The sequence below is a fragment of the Crocodylus siamensis genome, chromosome 3 (genome assembly GCF_052110815.1).
Source record: "Crocodylus siamensis isolate JL-2025a chromosome 3, ASM5211081v1, whole genome shotgun sequence".
Classification (NCBI taxonomy): Eukaryota; Metazoa; Chordata; order Crocodylia; family Crocodylidae; genus Crocodylus; species Crocodylus siamensis.
The window spans coordinates 214,444,667-214,459,697 of record NC_143397.1 but is presented as its reverse complement, the minus strand read 5'-3'; the positions used below and the strand labels follow the sequence as shown (position 1 = coordinate 214,459,697).

The 15,031-nt window shown below is 42.4% G+C and overlaps 1 protein-coding gene across 1 annotated transcript in view; it reads right to left on the bottom strand.

The window, feature by feature from the left end:
• The window catches only part of DECR1 (2,4-dienoyl-CoA reductase 1), a 35,129-nt gene extending 21,711 nt beyond the window's left edge, over window positions 1-13,418 (bottom strand). The window contains exons 1-4 of the mRNA XM_090040290.1: window positions 13,260-13,418; window positions 5,993-6,195; window positions 4,869-4,926; window positions 4,644-4,730 (exon numbers count right to left, since the gene is read on the bottom strand). Coding sequence (XP_089896416.1) covers window positions 4,644-4,730; window positions 4,869-4,926; window positions 5,993-6,195; window positions 13,260-13,340 — 429 coding nt within the window. The 5' untranslated portion in view covers window positions 13,341-13,418. The remainder of the gene's footprint in view (window positions 1-4,643; window positions 4,731-4,868; window positions 4,927-5,992; window positions 6,196-13,259) is intronic.
• Window positions 13,419-15,031: the final 1,613 nt, after the last annotated feature.

The window sequence follows — 15,031 nt, the reverse complement described above, 5'->3', positions numbered from 1 at the left end:
TACAAGTACTATCCTGCAACAGTGTTCTTTAGTGTGTGGCAACGCATGTGTAGACACTGACGGGACTGTCTGGGGCACAAGGGTGCTTCACTGAGGGGGCTGCTTGCTGGCTAGCCCTGCAATGGAGCACTCTCATGCTGCAGCCAGCCCCTCCATAGCATGTTGAGCCAAGTCAGAGCAGCCTCAGGCTGGCAAGCTGACCTCACAGCCCCCTGCTATATGGGGCTGCTCTGACCTGGCTCAATGTGCTGCAGTCCAAGGCACATGCGTAAATATAGTGCCTGGGAGCAATAAACTCCAGCATGATATGGGCTGGAGTTTATTGCTTCACATTAATTGCACATGTAGGTGCGTCCAGTGTTTGCTATGCTTCAGTTTTGTGTTAGCTGCAAATTTGATCATTATACCCACTAACCTTGCATCCAAATCATTAATAAAACATGTTAAACTGTGCTGGACCCAAAACAAACCCCTATGGAGCCCCATTTGAAGCTTCCTGCCAGTCTAACATTAATCCAATTACAGTTACTATTTGTTTGTGTTTATTCAAACAATCATATATTCCCCCTAACAATAATTCTATCTAAACCTCATTTCTACAGCTTATGCATATAAACTACATGTGGGATGGAGTCCAAGGCCCCACTAAAGTTCAGGTATATTATGTCCCAAGTGGTTTGACACGATTTATTTTTAACAAATGCATGTTGGCTACTAGTGATAATACATTTCTCTTCTAGATGTACTGTTTTATAATTTGTTGTAGACACTTCCCACATATTCACGTCTGACTGAATAGTCTATAATTCCTTGGGTTATTATTTTTGCCATTTTTAAAGATGGGCAGTATATTATCCCTTCTTCAGTCCTTTGGGACTCATCTCCAAAAGCTTGCAAATATTACTGATGTTAGCTCAGAGATTTCTTCAACTAGTTCCTTCAGCACTTTGGGGTGAATTCTATCAGGCCTGCTGACATATATATTCAAGTTTGTCAAAAGTTCCCTGACATAACCCACACTTAGGATTATCCATCATTGTTCTTCCTCTTTGTTTATATTAATATTAGTCTATTGTTCATAGCCATTTTTTTTTTTAGGTAATGAAATAAGAATCCAGACTTTTTCCTGAATCCAGACTTTTTCCTGAGACTGTACTTAACACAACTGTGTTACCCTCCAGTCTGTCAAGGATTTCTTGTTCCACTGTTTAGCACTCAAGTAGTTTTTGAAGTTTTACTGTTTAAGAACAACTACTCTGAGGCCAGTGATGGAATGTTCAGCGAGGTTAATGTGTTCTGCCACAGACTCGCGTGGAATTAATTTCTGGAATTAATCTGAGATCAGTATCCCTTCATTCTTTCACAACAGAATCACCCCATCTGCCAAATGCAGACAGCAGAGGAACACTGTAATCAGGTGACGGCATATATGATGATGGTAAAGAAGCAGAAGAACAAACCCTTCATGCTGTAAACTGTTCTGTTCAGTAATGATGTCTTCTATGTTAATGCGGTAGCACAACTAACATCTGGGTCTGCTGCAAGATCTAGTGGCTTGGTGAGAATTCTTACTCTATTACCTGAAGTAGCATTTACAATTCAATGACTGCTTTACTTATCTCTTTTGATCACTTCAACCCACTTCCTTGTTTCTCGGAAGTATTCCTTCCTTTCCTCTTCTTCTCCCTCTCCCTATTCCTTATATTGAAATAACTTTATTCCTTTCTATTTGCTATTGCTGCTCTCGAAAAGTCCATTAAAAAGGCTGTAGCCTATGAAAGATAATGCCTCTTTAAGCTAGTTAGCTTTCCCTGCCTTCTTCCTAATACAAGCTACTACTTATGGGCAGATGAAACACTTGAATTGAGTTAAAAGAAGGGGACTTACTGCATGTTAAGCTGATCAATTATAAGTGCTGTTTGTGTCCATTCTATCTTGTGCTAACTGGAAACTAAACTGGTAATTTAGCATCTGTTTCATTCAGGGTAAACCACTTAGATTCTACTTACTGCAGAATAGAATGGACACATGAAACAAGAACTATGGATCTAGCTTTATATACGGTAATTTCCCTGATCTTTTTTTATTCTATATAACTTTCACATCTGTCCTGACCCCTTCAATATATTAACCAGTGCTAGCGACTCCTGTTTTGTAAATCAAAGTTACTTTTTTGCAATTTTAAGTGCTCCATCACAGGGGGGCTGGATGAACTTTTTATGGGACTGGCTCCCAGCTTCATCTATTATTGATCAAGTGACTCTGAGGTTTCAAACAGACAACGCTTTTGCCAACATAAAAATAAAAATGCACAAAACTCAGGCAGACAGACATCTGAAACTTCTGTTGCACCATGGGCTCCTCTACACATGTGCAATCCACACAATTGTCCCTCCTGCCATGGCACATACATGGCAGGAGGCACGATTGTGGGATTGTGCATTAGATCCCATCACATCTTATTGCTGGTGCAAAGGGAGCCCAATTCCAGGAGCCTGATCCAGGCTCCCCCTGCACTGGCAAGAAGCAAGCTCCCATAGGTGGGAGCCCCCTCACCTGAGGGGTTCCCCAAAGCACCCCTGGAGCTGGGAAATGCAGCTGTTGTGATCTCCTAGCTTCAGGAGTGCATTAAGCCCCCATGGCTGGAAGATCGTGGCTGCTGCAATGTCCCAGCCATTGGGGTTTCAGGTACCTCAGGGGTAAATCGTAGCACCCCCAATCCCAGGGGCTCCTCACACCCCCGGGGCCAGGATATCATAGCTGTGCCCCACAGGGTGCTGCTGGGATCCAGAGTCAACAGCTGCTGGGGCTGAGTGTCCCCCCTGCTGCGGGACTCCCAGCCCTGGCTGGGCATGGTGCATTGCTGTGGCTGGGAGCCCTGTTAGCTGCAGGAGACATCTGTGGGTGGTCGCTGACTGCTGGTTGGCACTTGCCACCCCACCCCAAAGCACTGTGGCCCCCTGCGGGAGCTCGCTGTGCCGCCCCAGCCTCCGGGGGCAAGCAGCATTCATGTGTGTAATTCTAACACCTCATACAGCTACAATTCATACGAAACTGTCAACAAATAGGTAGAAATTTTTGAGGTACAACATTCTGCATATTTGCTTACACAGAAGAACTTCTGCTACTATGGCTATGCTGCCGTGACTGTAAGTTTGATATCCCTGGGCTAAGACATGTAATCTTTTCACACCCTCAGCTGACAGAGGTACGAGACCATAGCTCTGTAGTGACCTACCACCATTCATATCCACAAGTAACAATAATCACTAAACCTGGCTGTAACTTATTTCTTAGCTTCCTGTCATCTTAAGCAAGGAATGGACAATCTGCAGCATGAGTGCCACAAGCAACATATGCAGCTTCTGTTTGTGGCACGTGACAGATTTGGGAAGGGGGGACTTGGCAGCACAGTAACAGATAGGAAAGGAAGCAGAGGGCATAGTAAGAAATCAGGCAGAAAGCCACTGGAAAACAGAAAGCAGAGCAGGATATCAAGCAAGGAGGACAGAGTAGAGAACAGACAACACAGCAACAGATTGGCCAGAGAAAGGGACTCAGAGTGGTATTTAGGGAGGGTGTGAAGCTAATTTGTGGCCCCTCTGCCAAAAAGTTTGTTTCTGCTGAACTGGGCCATAAGCACAACACTACAATTTTTTGCTGGCATAGCCACAATGGCCAGAATATGAAAAAGCTTATTTTTGCTGGAAGAAAAAGAAGTATGCCTTTATCAAACAAGCTATTTTTTGCAATAGGAACACTTTGTTTACTAGCTTAGCCATACTAGCTAGTTTTCCCGCAGTTTTAACCAGCCAGGACATACCTGGTTGAGACTGTTTTTATCCCATGTCCAGAATGCTACAACTGCAATAATGTTTGTACTGGGGGATCCCTAAAGTTGGTATTTTAAGGCCCAAGGTATAGGCGGTAAGGGGTTTCTGTGAAGAGTGCTTAACTTTGGTACCAAGTCTTTGCTTTAGTCAGAACTAGTTTTATTTGTTCAACTTCCAGGCACTGCAAAAGGCTTAACTTTTTACTTATGCCTTAGAGAAGAAAAGGGCTTGAGGGGAGACTAATGTATAATGACAGTGTGGCATTTCGATGTATTGTAGCTGAAGTCAGTTGCTAAGGAGTGTTTTTATTGCAAGTTACAAAGGGTGTCTAGTTGTTTTTATTTAATGAATATGTTTTAGACACCTTTTAACATACTGTTCTTATATAACACCAGGAAAAATAAAGATAAGGAAGGATAAAAAGAAAATGCTATAGTTATTTCTGTTTCTAATTTGGGAAGTATTACAGTAGCAAGGTGGCAAGTGTCATGAATATAGACATGGATAAAATCATACTTTTAGAGCTAAAACCTGCTTGCTTGATTCATGTAAATAATTCCATTGTAATATGAGAAACTATGTGCATGAGATAGAAGAGCCATATTTGACTATTGGACCTTATAATTTTGAAAGAGAGATGATATTGTGGTAATGATCACTGGATATTAGTACCAATAACTTTAGCTTTTCTTTGAGCTGGCATGCCAAAGACAGAGCTGCTTTAACTGGAATTCAGTTTTGTTTACACACTGCGTAGGGCATTTTCAACAATTAAGACTGAAGCCCTTGCCTCTTAACAAGCACACTTACATCAGGATATCCTGCCACCTTGATTAATTCAGCAACAGCATTCTTAACAGCAGCTGGGTCTCTCACATCACACTGGATTGCATGAACCTTTAAAATAACAAAAAAGGCAGCTTTAAGACTTTAAACTATTACTCCTAAGGTAAATCAGCCCTCAAACTTCTCTCAATGCATCTAAAATCACAGTTAATTTAAAAATTAAAATTTATGCCTACTGAACATACCTACCTTATTCCCTGTTTTCGAAGAAATTTCCTCTGCTGTTTGTTTCAAAACCTCTATCTTCCTAGAAATAAATAAAATTTTTACATGACTTGAATTTCCACTAAATGCATCTCTGCAGCAAGTCAATACATTGAAACATTAATGATTTGAACAAATGTGAAATCAAGCAAACATTTATTATATATTAACATGGTTCCTGATTTCACTTCAAAATTTACCTGAAAAAAAATAATTTAACTGTGATAATCCAATTTGATTTCTGAAAAGTATATAATCAATCTTGATAGTTATGTCCCACAGTTAAGATACTATGAACTAAAAGCAACACAAAAGTCCCAAACCAAGAGTGTACCTTCTCTAATAAAATATAAGTTATATTTAACAAAAATGTTGTCAAACTGAACCTATGTTTTTATATGGTGGTAGTGACGGGATTATTCAAAAAATGACCTGAAGACAAATTCAGCATGTGATTCTTTAGTTGGCAGGATAACACAGTTTTTCTGTTTATTTTAACTCAAAGGATTAGTTTGTTTTCTCTTACTGTGCTATTACCTAAAGAGAGCATGCAAAGATCATTTTTGTTATTAAAATCTTAAAATCCTGAGAGTTACAAGAAATACTGTCTATAAGAAAGAAAGAAAAGTCATGCAAAGATAATAAACATTTATATTAATAAAATCAGTGACCAAGGCTGTCCATTTATAAGCATTTAGCTTATTTGGTCAGTATGGTCCTTTCTTTTCCCAACGCCTAAATTTTCAAGAGAGGAAGAGTATCCAGCTCTGTTTCGCTACTACACTTCCTTGTCAAGGACTGTTATCCTGAAATTGACTTATTTCTTGCCACTATACAGCAGCCAAACACAAGACAATCTACTTGTTGCACAAATACTATTTAAAATACATGTTATGCAATATGTTTGTGGTTAGGTCAGCAGTTTTTTGAGAGTCGGCACATTAGATTATAATTAAAAAAGGATACTTCAGGTGAAGAATCAGACTTAATTACATGACTGGTTTTGAATAAGAAAGGTAGTTTTATCTATTGTTAATGTAGGGAAAGAAAATCAGATCCATTTAGCTTTCAATAACAACGCTTTTTAAGTATTATTGATTAGTACTCACCGGCTTGCTATAATACACTCAGCACCTAAACTGGACAGGGCTGTAGTCATCCCTTTGCCAAGCCCAGTACCTCCACCAGTAATAAAGGCCACTTTTCCTTGAAAGGTATTTGGTGGTAACATAACTTTCTGAAGTGGTGAAAAGAAGGTAGCTTGTGGAGCATTGCTGCTTTCACTTAAAAGATTTGACCCATGACTGAACAACTGAAAGAAAAAAATAGTGAAATTATTTACTACTCTCTCTATATATGAATACCTGCAGTTAGCTTGACAAGAAACATTTACACATTTACCTTGGTATTATGATGATAATTTTTTTTTTTTGTTAAAATGAACTAATTTAGGTCCCAATCTGCAGTGAGATTTGTCAGCATGGACATATCAGTTGCTTAGAGCTTTCAAGGCAGGATTTGGATCTTTGACTTAAAACTTTATACACTGCCAGTAAATCTATAGCTACTTCTAAGATGACAAGTTAAGCATATGCATTAATCGTTGCAGAATCAGAAGCTTCTGCAATTGCTATTGGCTTTAACGGGAATAGATTAAAGCTCACAGAACCAATCCCATTGCTTAGCAGAATTATTTCCTGGAGTATGGTGTAACATAATCTGATACTGTATTTGTACACCAAAGGCAGTGTTGCTTCCAATTTCAACTAAGCAGGTAAGAAAAACTACATACATTGTCAGCTTTTCAGCTTCAAACAGCCCAGGTGGCAGAAAGACAGTGGAGAGTTTCTCTGGTACAAATCGGACATTTCTCCCTTTCACAGGAGAGCAGGGATGATGTCACAGAGACCCTACTGGTCTCAAATTTGACTGATGCTGCCCAGTAGGTGAAAGGCCATTGGATATATATAGTTCTTCAGTGCTTGTGGAATCACCCTGCAGAAACATCCATGTCAGGGGCTAGACAATAGTGCTACAGAAAATTCCAACAACAATTTCAGGACCATCTACTAAAAAAAAAAAAAAAAAGGAATTTAGAAAGAAAAAGTGTCGCTTGAGTTAAAACTGCTTGAAAAAGAAGAAAATCCTATATTCCGGAAGTAGACCTGGTGATCCATGCAACTAGACAAAAACTCAGTGAAGCACTGAAATCCATTCTTTGCAATCAAAAAAGGGTGTATCAGAAAATGTCACAACATCACTCAGCAAGTAAACATGTTGAAGAAGTTTGTTTGCAATCCTTGACATAAACATATTTAGATCTTCTATGCAGCTAAGGTGGTAGGAACACTCTTGTAATCATACATATTATTGCTTTGCTTTTTAAATATTTATTTACTATTAACTTCATTTTGAAAAGATAACTGTTCTCTTTCCTCACAATGAACTGACCACATCACAATGATTTCTTTCCATATAAAGTTTTTATTACCTGACTGCCACCCAGCCATCTATAAAATATTGCTGTTTAGAGTAAGAATAGGTACAAATATCAGTGTGTAAGAAAGTGCAGAGTGGAACAGGGACAGGAAAGAAAATTGTAACTATTACAAAACAGTGCAAGAAACATACAATGCCAATCCCATGGTGATTATATTCATATGAAATGAGACTAACCACTGATGACAATCAAGTGGCCTCTATAATACTTACAATACTACAAAAGATAATTCTTTCCTACAGCCTTTCAGAGATTAAGAATATCGCACTGCTTCAGCAAAGCTGCCAAAGCCTTCCTAACCAGTGGTTGGGAATTTATGGCCTGTGGGCTGAATCTGGCCCACCAGTTTTATCCAACCCATGAAGCCAGGATGGCAGTGGCTGGATTGCAAGTGGTGGTTTGCCTTCAGACTGTGCTGTGTTAATTTGGTCTGCTGTTGCTAGAAGTTTGCTAACCTCTGTTCTAGACTAATATGAAAGAGGTCTCAGTTAGACTAAAGTCAGAGCTACAACAAAAATAGAGACATACATAAAATCCTACCGTGTTGACATTTACATTAAACCATGTATTTCAGATTTCTCAGCACTATGTAGCAGTGTCACAGAAGTGATGGCATAATGCTTTAGCAATGGTGTTGACAAATACAAGCAACTCAAATTAAGATTTTCAAAAACTACTGAGAATCAAAAAAATTATCAGACAACACATTTTCTAAAGCAAAAAAATCCCAATCAGACCTATGCAAAGCATCCCCATAATATTAATTTTGTTTTAATACTTTTTCTAAAGAAATCGTTATTTTTATCTGATACACTGTGATTTTGAACTTTTGGGGAAATAAGTCCTTTAATACTACAACTAGCAGAGAAGTTCTTTTTTATTTTCCTTTTGAATTCCAGGTTTTTTAAACAGGCTCAAACTCTCTGCTTTACAGCCTATTAGAGAAAGTATCTTCAATTTTCACCTTTTTATTTCCTTTTATACATCTTTGTTACAAAAGACTAAGGTGAGATGATCAAAACCTAGATTAAAGAATAAATACCTCCTGAACAGAATGTAAGAAGTGACAATTTGATCATTAATCCTTTCAGGGCTTGAAGGAAGAGAAATAAAACACGGCCGTGTGAATTTTAAAATGGAATTTTGAAAAAAATATAGAGCTAAGATTAAAGAAAGGAAGCATAGAAGGAAAGTCAGAGACATTTAAAACATGGGATTGACATACTTTGGATATCCAGGAAATGACCTGGTTATCTTGGTGGAAATAACCGTAATCCCACTCCCCAACAATTGTAAAACAGAGCTTTAAAGTTTTAATAGGCCCAGTTTTCAGAAGTGCCACTGTGTAAGAACCCATACTATAACAATGATTGCTTAGGCACAAATGACCATTTATCTCCTCCTATACAATTAACTTAAGTATACTATCAACAGATAACCTTGTTTCACATTGCGTATGCAGTGTTGGTGAATACATACATCAGCTACCTTTGTAAATCATTCTGGAGTATTGGTAAAATAAAATAAAATGTTGTTGTGGAGGAGCAATAGATGACAATCAAGAACTCGAAAGTGGAAGAGCAAGAGTTGGTATAAGCAGTGTGAAACCTGAACAAGAATTATTACCTGAAGAAACCTCAGTAACTGACATTCATAGAAAAGAATTTCATCAGATGACAAATTGGACTTTGAAAACTCAGTTTTCTAAGTTTAGCATTGTTTCTAAAATATATGTAGTTGACCTCCAAAACAAGCTATCATGAAAAATAAAACATTTAAAGAAATTAAATTGAAAGTTGAGTCATCTACACATGTCTGTCGCGCCACATAACGCCGGTGCACCCTTGACCTGCGAGCCTGGGTCAGCACGACCGGCCTGGCACGAGGAGGGGAATTTATGACCAGGCAGGTGGGTGATAACGGTGAGCAGGAGTCAGGATGATTTAAACACAGCGTGATGTTTTCACAAAAGATTTATTTTACTTTCGCTTCTGATGGCTAGAGCGTAGGCAGTGGAGCTGACTGATTTAGTTACAGCATGCAGATATCATGTTACCCAGCATTTACAGGGTGGGTAAGACAGTTGCTTCCGAGCGATTCATATAAGCCATTGCAGCCTGCAGATTACTAAGAGCTCTTGATAAGAAAGATAACGTCAGAGATAGAGAGATAAACGGGGATACGCCAGAAAGATAACGTAGGCGGAGAGAAATATTCGTGCACGATCTGTTCTTCTTGAGTGTATACGCAGTTCTCTGCTTTGGGCCAAAGTTCTTTCAAAGTTTTATCTGACACAGGTGACCAATTACTATACGCCAATTATAAATAATTAATGAGTTGGCACTTGTGCTTTCTTTGTTTGCTCAGGTTTCATAAAAAAGGGGGGTTATTTTTACTTGGGTGGTACTGGTCTTGTTTGGTCACAGGATGGCGCGCATAGTATATTTAATTAATTTTACAACTTCATTAAAGTAGTTTCATTTTTATCTGGTCACTATGGGTACCGATATCTCTTGTGCTGAATTGTCAAGGCCAGTTTGTCTCTCTAGTATGAGAACTTAAGTAATTTGAAATGAGGCACAGATAGGGGTGTGTATATGCAACACTGTTAATACAGAGGGATAAACTACAACCACAGAGTTTGTTGTGTTAGCTTCTGACCCTTTGTCATCTGACCTTTTGCCATCGGCATCTGAAATCAAAGACTTTAATCTTTGACAGTGTCTTACTACAGGTTTGACTAATTAGCTCCTCCATTAAGCATCAAAGTCAACACATGAGCCGGTATTAGGGTGCACAAAATGAATTAACTCCGCCACAGGGACAATATGGCACAGAAATTTATTCCACTGAAATGCACATGCACACAGTGACTGGGGCTGACTGGGGCATGAGAGTGCTAAAGTGCAGGAGCTGCCTGCTGCTTAGCCCCACACTTTAGCAGCCTTGGGCCCCAGCCAGCCCCTCTGTCATGTGATGCAGCCACCCAGAGCCTGGGACTGACCCCTGCCACATGCCCTACCAGCCTGGGGTTGCTCCGCCCTAGCTCAATCTGCTGAGGTCCTGGGCACACATGTAAATGCTGTGCCCAGAATCACTTTTTCCCAATGCAAACTGCGCCAGATTTAATCACGTCACCAGAATGGCACTGCCCCCACTGTATGCTAGGCAAAATATTTTGTCTAAGTTAATATGCAAATCTTCAAGATGCTTGAAGAAATGGGAAATGAAAAGGCTAAAGTAGATTCCAATTGCACATACTTGTTTACGCTGAATTTATATGCTTGTTTCCCTAATATGTACAAACTTAACTTTTGCTGCAAAATATATAATGAAGATTTTTCCTGGCAGCACATTACATGTTATGATTACATTAAAAAAAAAGATAACTCCACCTACACACAAAGTTTAGTTGGATGTGATACAGCAGATTCACAAGATATATTAGGAGTTTGGAAAATTATATATTATATTATTATTTATATTATGAACCTTAGTAATCTAAAGTAAATCAAAATGGATGAGAACTTATTATAAAGTAACATAGAAAAATCTGGAAAGAAAAGCAAAATAATGTTGGGAAACAGATAAATAGAGATTGGAGCAGATGACTGGGAAAGAAGAGACCTGGATTATGTTCAACAATATGTTTCACAATATTTTTAGCTCAATTGTACCATCATTAAAATAGGGATTACATCAATCCACTTTTTAAAATACTCTGAAAACATTATGGTTTGCTTGGGTGCCTCTACATGAGACATTTACTGCACAGTAGACTACTTAGCTGCACAGTAAACATTGTGGATCTACATGTGCGCCCCTATTAGGCTGGAGTAAACTAATTTATTCCACCACAGGATGTACTTGCAAATACATGTACTCTCCCTCTCCTGCTGCGGAGTAAAAAATTCAGCAACAGTGCATGTGCAGGTGCTGCCCTGGCTGGCTGGGGCATCAGGGTGCTTCAGTGTGGGGGCTACCTGCTGGCTAGCCCCATGCTGAAGTACCCTTGTGCCCCAGCCAGCCCCCCCCACAGCACACTGAGCTGTGGGGAGCATCCCTGAGCTAGCAGACTGACCCCCAAAACTCCCAGGCAGCCAGGGCTGCTGCACCCCAACTCAACATGCTGTGATCCTGGGTACACGTTCTGATGTGTGCCTGGCAGCAATAAGGCCTGGAGCGATAAGCTCCAGATCTTACTGCCGTGCATTAATAGCCACATGTAGATGTGCCCCTCGTTAAAGTTGATAAATTTGTGTACTCATATTTGCCACAAAATAGACTAACCATGGTTTCTGTTTCTTTGCTTAAATCCAATAAATTGAATGGTTTTATACCTATTTGAGCAATTTTCAGGGGACATGTGGGCATTTAAATATTACTGTATGTAAAATTAATTGATCCTGGAGGTGAGATTTACAAAAAACGACTGACAAAAACAAGGCAAAATAAAATCTATGCATCAGCAACTGTAGCTGTTCAACATATTGGCTCTGGACCTGGCCTGGCAAGTCACGATGCACATTAGTGAGGAGACTAAACTGATACAGGGCCAGACCCAGGATTAAAGATCTGATTTAGAGAACATGGAAAGGCAAAGCAGCATGCCAGACACAATGGCATTTTAACTGAAGGAAAGGTCAATTAAGAAACAAAGAGAATAGAGTCAGGAGTGAAGCCTCTCTCAGAGGGGGTTGGCTGCAGCCAAGGCTGGGGATTTTGACTAGGAAGTACCAATGCTCCTGCCAGTACTTAAAGCCAGAGGGCTCTGGCTAGAGGGTCTTGCCCTTCCCCTTAGGGTCAGACCAATCCCTGGGGGGTCAGGAAGGAATTTTCCCCCACAGTCAGCTTGATATGGACTGTGGGGGGGTGGGGTCTACCTCCCTCTGCAGCAGAGGCTGTGGCACTCTATCTCCGATATCTTAAGCCAGTAATAGTAACCTTTTATAGAAGCAGCATAGATAGATAGATAGATCTATATATATATTTAAGGAATTTTTTTCCTGTCCCAAGTCAAATCAATTCCAAATCTGAGTCTTTCAAGCCATATGTGGTCCTGCTACCAGCAAGCATCCTCCACCCTCACCTGGGGCTTCAGATGCTTCCAAATCCTTTGGTGGGCATCCTACTTGCATGCTCATGCCGCTTGGGGTTTGCTTGCCCTCAGCCATATGGTTGCAGAAGCAAACTAGGGAAAAGTCTCCCATGTCCGCTAAGTCCCTGTATAGCCAAGGTCTTCCCACTGGAAGTGAAAGTAGGAGGCTAACTATGTGTCACTATTACCCCCTGCCAAGAAAGTGGTTTAGGAAAGCCACTTAGCCGTCACAATATTTCCCCTGCCCGGTAAGTATGGGCAGCCGTGGCTCCCCTGCTTCCCTTGTGGCAGCTTAGGTGTCAGATCTTGAGCAGCGGAAGGACAAGGCGGGGGTCGGACCCGCGCACCGCTGATTTTTATTAGAAGTGGGAAAACAGAACGGATTGGTTTTCAAAGACCTGCAAGGGGATTCAGGAGCCACAGGGGCTGAGGAGGGTCCCGGGCAGGGGCGCTGCCCTCACATCACGGCGGTTTCCACCGCTCTTCCTGACTGCACAGAAAAAGCCAGAGGAGTCTGCTGCCGGAAGGAGCTCAGGAAGGCCGGCAGGTCGGACAGGCTCTGTCCCTGGGGCCTGCTCCCGGCCGGGCAGCGCGAGTCTCCGACAGCGCCCCTGCGTCCCCGCCTCGCAAGCGCCTCCCGGGCTGCAAGCGCGGCGGACACACGCGCAGTCAGTATCACCCGGGTGAGCTGTGGCTCGGGCTCCCCCGCCCAGCGCAAGCGCACAGCGCAGAAGGGCCCGGACGTGGCGGTCCGGCCCGGGAGCGGGGCGCACCTTACCCTTGTGGGGAGAAGGGCCCGCAGGCTCCCCGCGGCCCACAAGCCAGGCCGCCTCCATCCCACCGCCGCCGCCATCGCCATGCTCTCGCTTCCGCTGCCCCGAACCTCTGGCCGACTGGGCCGGGCCGGGGCGGGGCCGCGGCCCCGCCCCTAGCCCGCGCGCGGGGCTCTGGTGTTAGCGGAGCCCCTCAGGGCCGGTGGGAGGGGGGGCCAAGGGGGCTGTTGTTTCGCTCTTGCCTTGGGTCGACTTCCTAACTGTGGGCCTGTGTCACACCAGGGGTTTGTGACAACTTCATTCTTGCCGCCTGTGGAAGTCCTAAATCTCCTCCCCCCACACTGTTTCCAGGCCTGTTTATGTGACGGACATAACTCTCGGGGCTCAGATCAAGCGTAGTGGCTTCTTAACCTGGCAGGGGAAAAACCGTGTATCCGTGAATGACGCGTGCCCCCGGTGGCTGGCAGTGGCCAGTAGTGATCACTGACGGTCCGCAGGTGCCAGTGGTGGTGTCGGGGGCGGGTGGCGAGTGGCGACCGCCCACAGGTCAATGTCGGAGGTGCCTTTTCATAGGGGCTGCACCACCATGCTCAGGGGGTGCACGTATACCCGCATGCATCCCCTTCACGACGCCAGTGCATGTGTCTGTGTCCAAGAAGGTGGTTTTCCTGAACCACTCCACAGGACAACTGCTCTTCTGGTGTGGTTTAGTTAGTACTCGCTGAGGTGCAGCAGCTTTAAGCCCAGTTTATGGAAATGGAAGTCTCTTCCCTTGCTTGCTTCAGGGGCATTATGGCTAAGGGCAAGCAAAACTCAAGGGCATCCGAACCCCAAGCCTCTAGGCTTGGGCCTGCACATAGGATGCCTGCCAAAAGACTTTGGAAATATCTGAAGCCCCTAGTCAGGGTGGAGGATGTTTAATGGTTGTAGGGCCATTAAACACAGATTTGGGCTTGGTATGGCTGATTTGGCTTGGAACATGAAAAATGTCTTTAAAATAAATAAATAACTCTTGGCCTCTTGTGGGATCAGATCAAGCATAGTCCTGTGCTTGCCTGGCATGGGAAACACCGCAACCACTGAGGCAGTTTTCCTAGTCGCACCTGGGGATGACCGCTGTCTTGGCACAGGCATAGTACCTGCCAAGGTAATGTATAGTAAACCTCCCACGTAGCTGCTGGAGTGGGAAGGTCTCGGCTTTATGCCCACTTTATGGAAAAGGGAGACCCCTCCCTAGCTTGCTCCTCTGGTCTTATGGCTAAGGACAAGTGAAACTCAGGGGCATCCAAACCCCAAGCCTCTACGCTTGGCCTGCAAGTAGGATGCCCGCCAAAGGATTTGGAAATATCTGAAGCCCCAGATGGGGGTGGAGGATGTTTGTTGGTAGTAGGGCCAGTTATAGTTCTGGACTGACTCATGGATTTGGAATTTTTTTGGCAAATTTGGATTGGAATATGAAAATTCCAAGCCAAAAAAATTTAAAAAATAAACAACCCTTCTAGGCTTGGGCTTGCACCTAGAATGCCTGCCAAAAGATTTGGAAGTATCTGAAGCCCCAGGCTGGGGTGAAGGATACTTGCAGCAGGGCCATGTACAGCTCTTGGATGATTCAAACAGATCTGGACTTGATCTGGCTAATTTGACCTGGGACATGAAAAATTTTCCAAAAAACAAACCAAACAAAAAAACATAACTCTTATGGGTTCAGATGAAAACTGAGATGGATTTAAATGGCATTTCATAGTGGATGGTACACCCATGTCGAAAGCACTTTGGA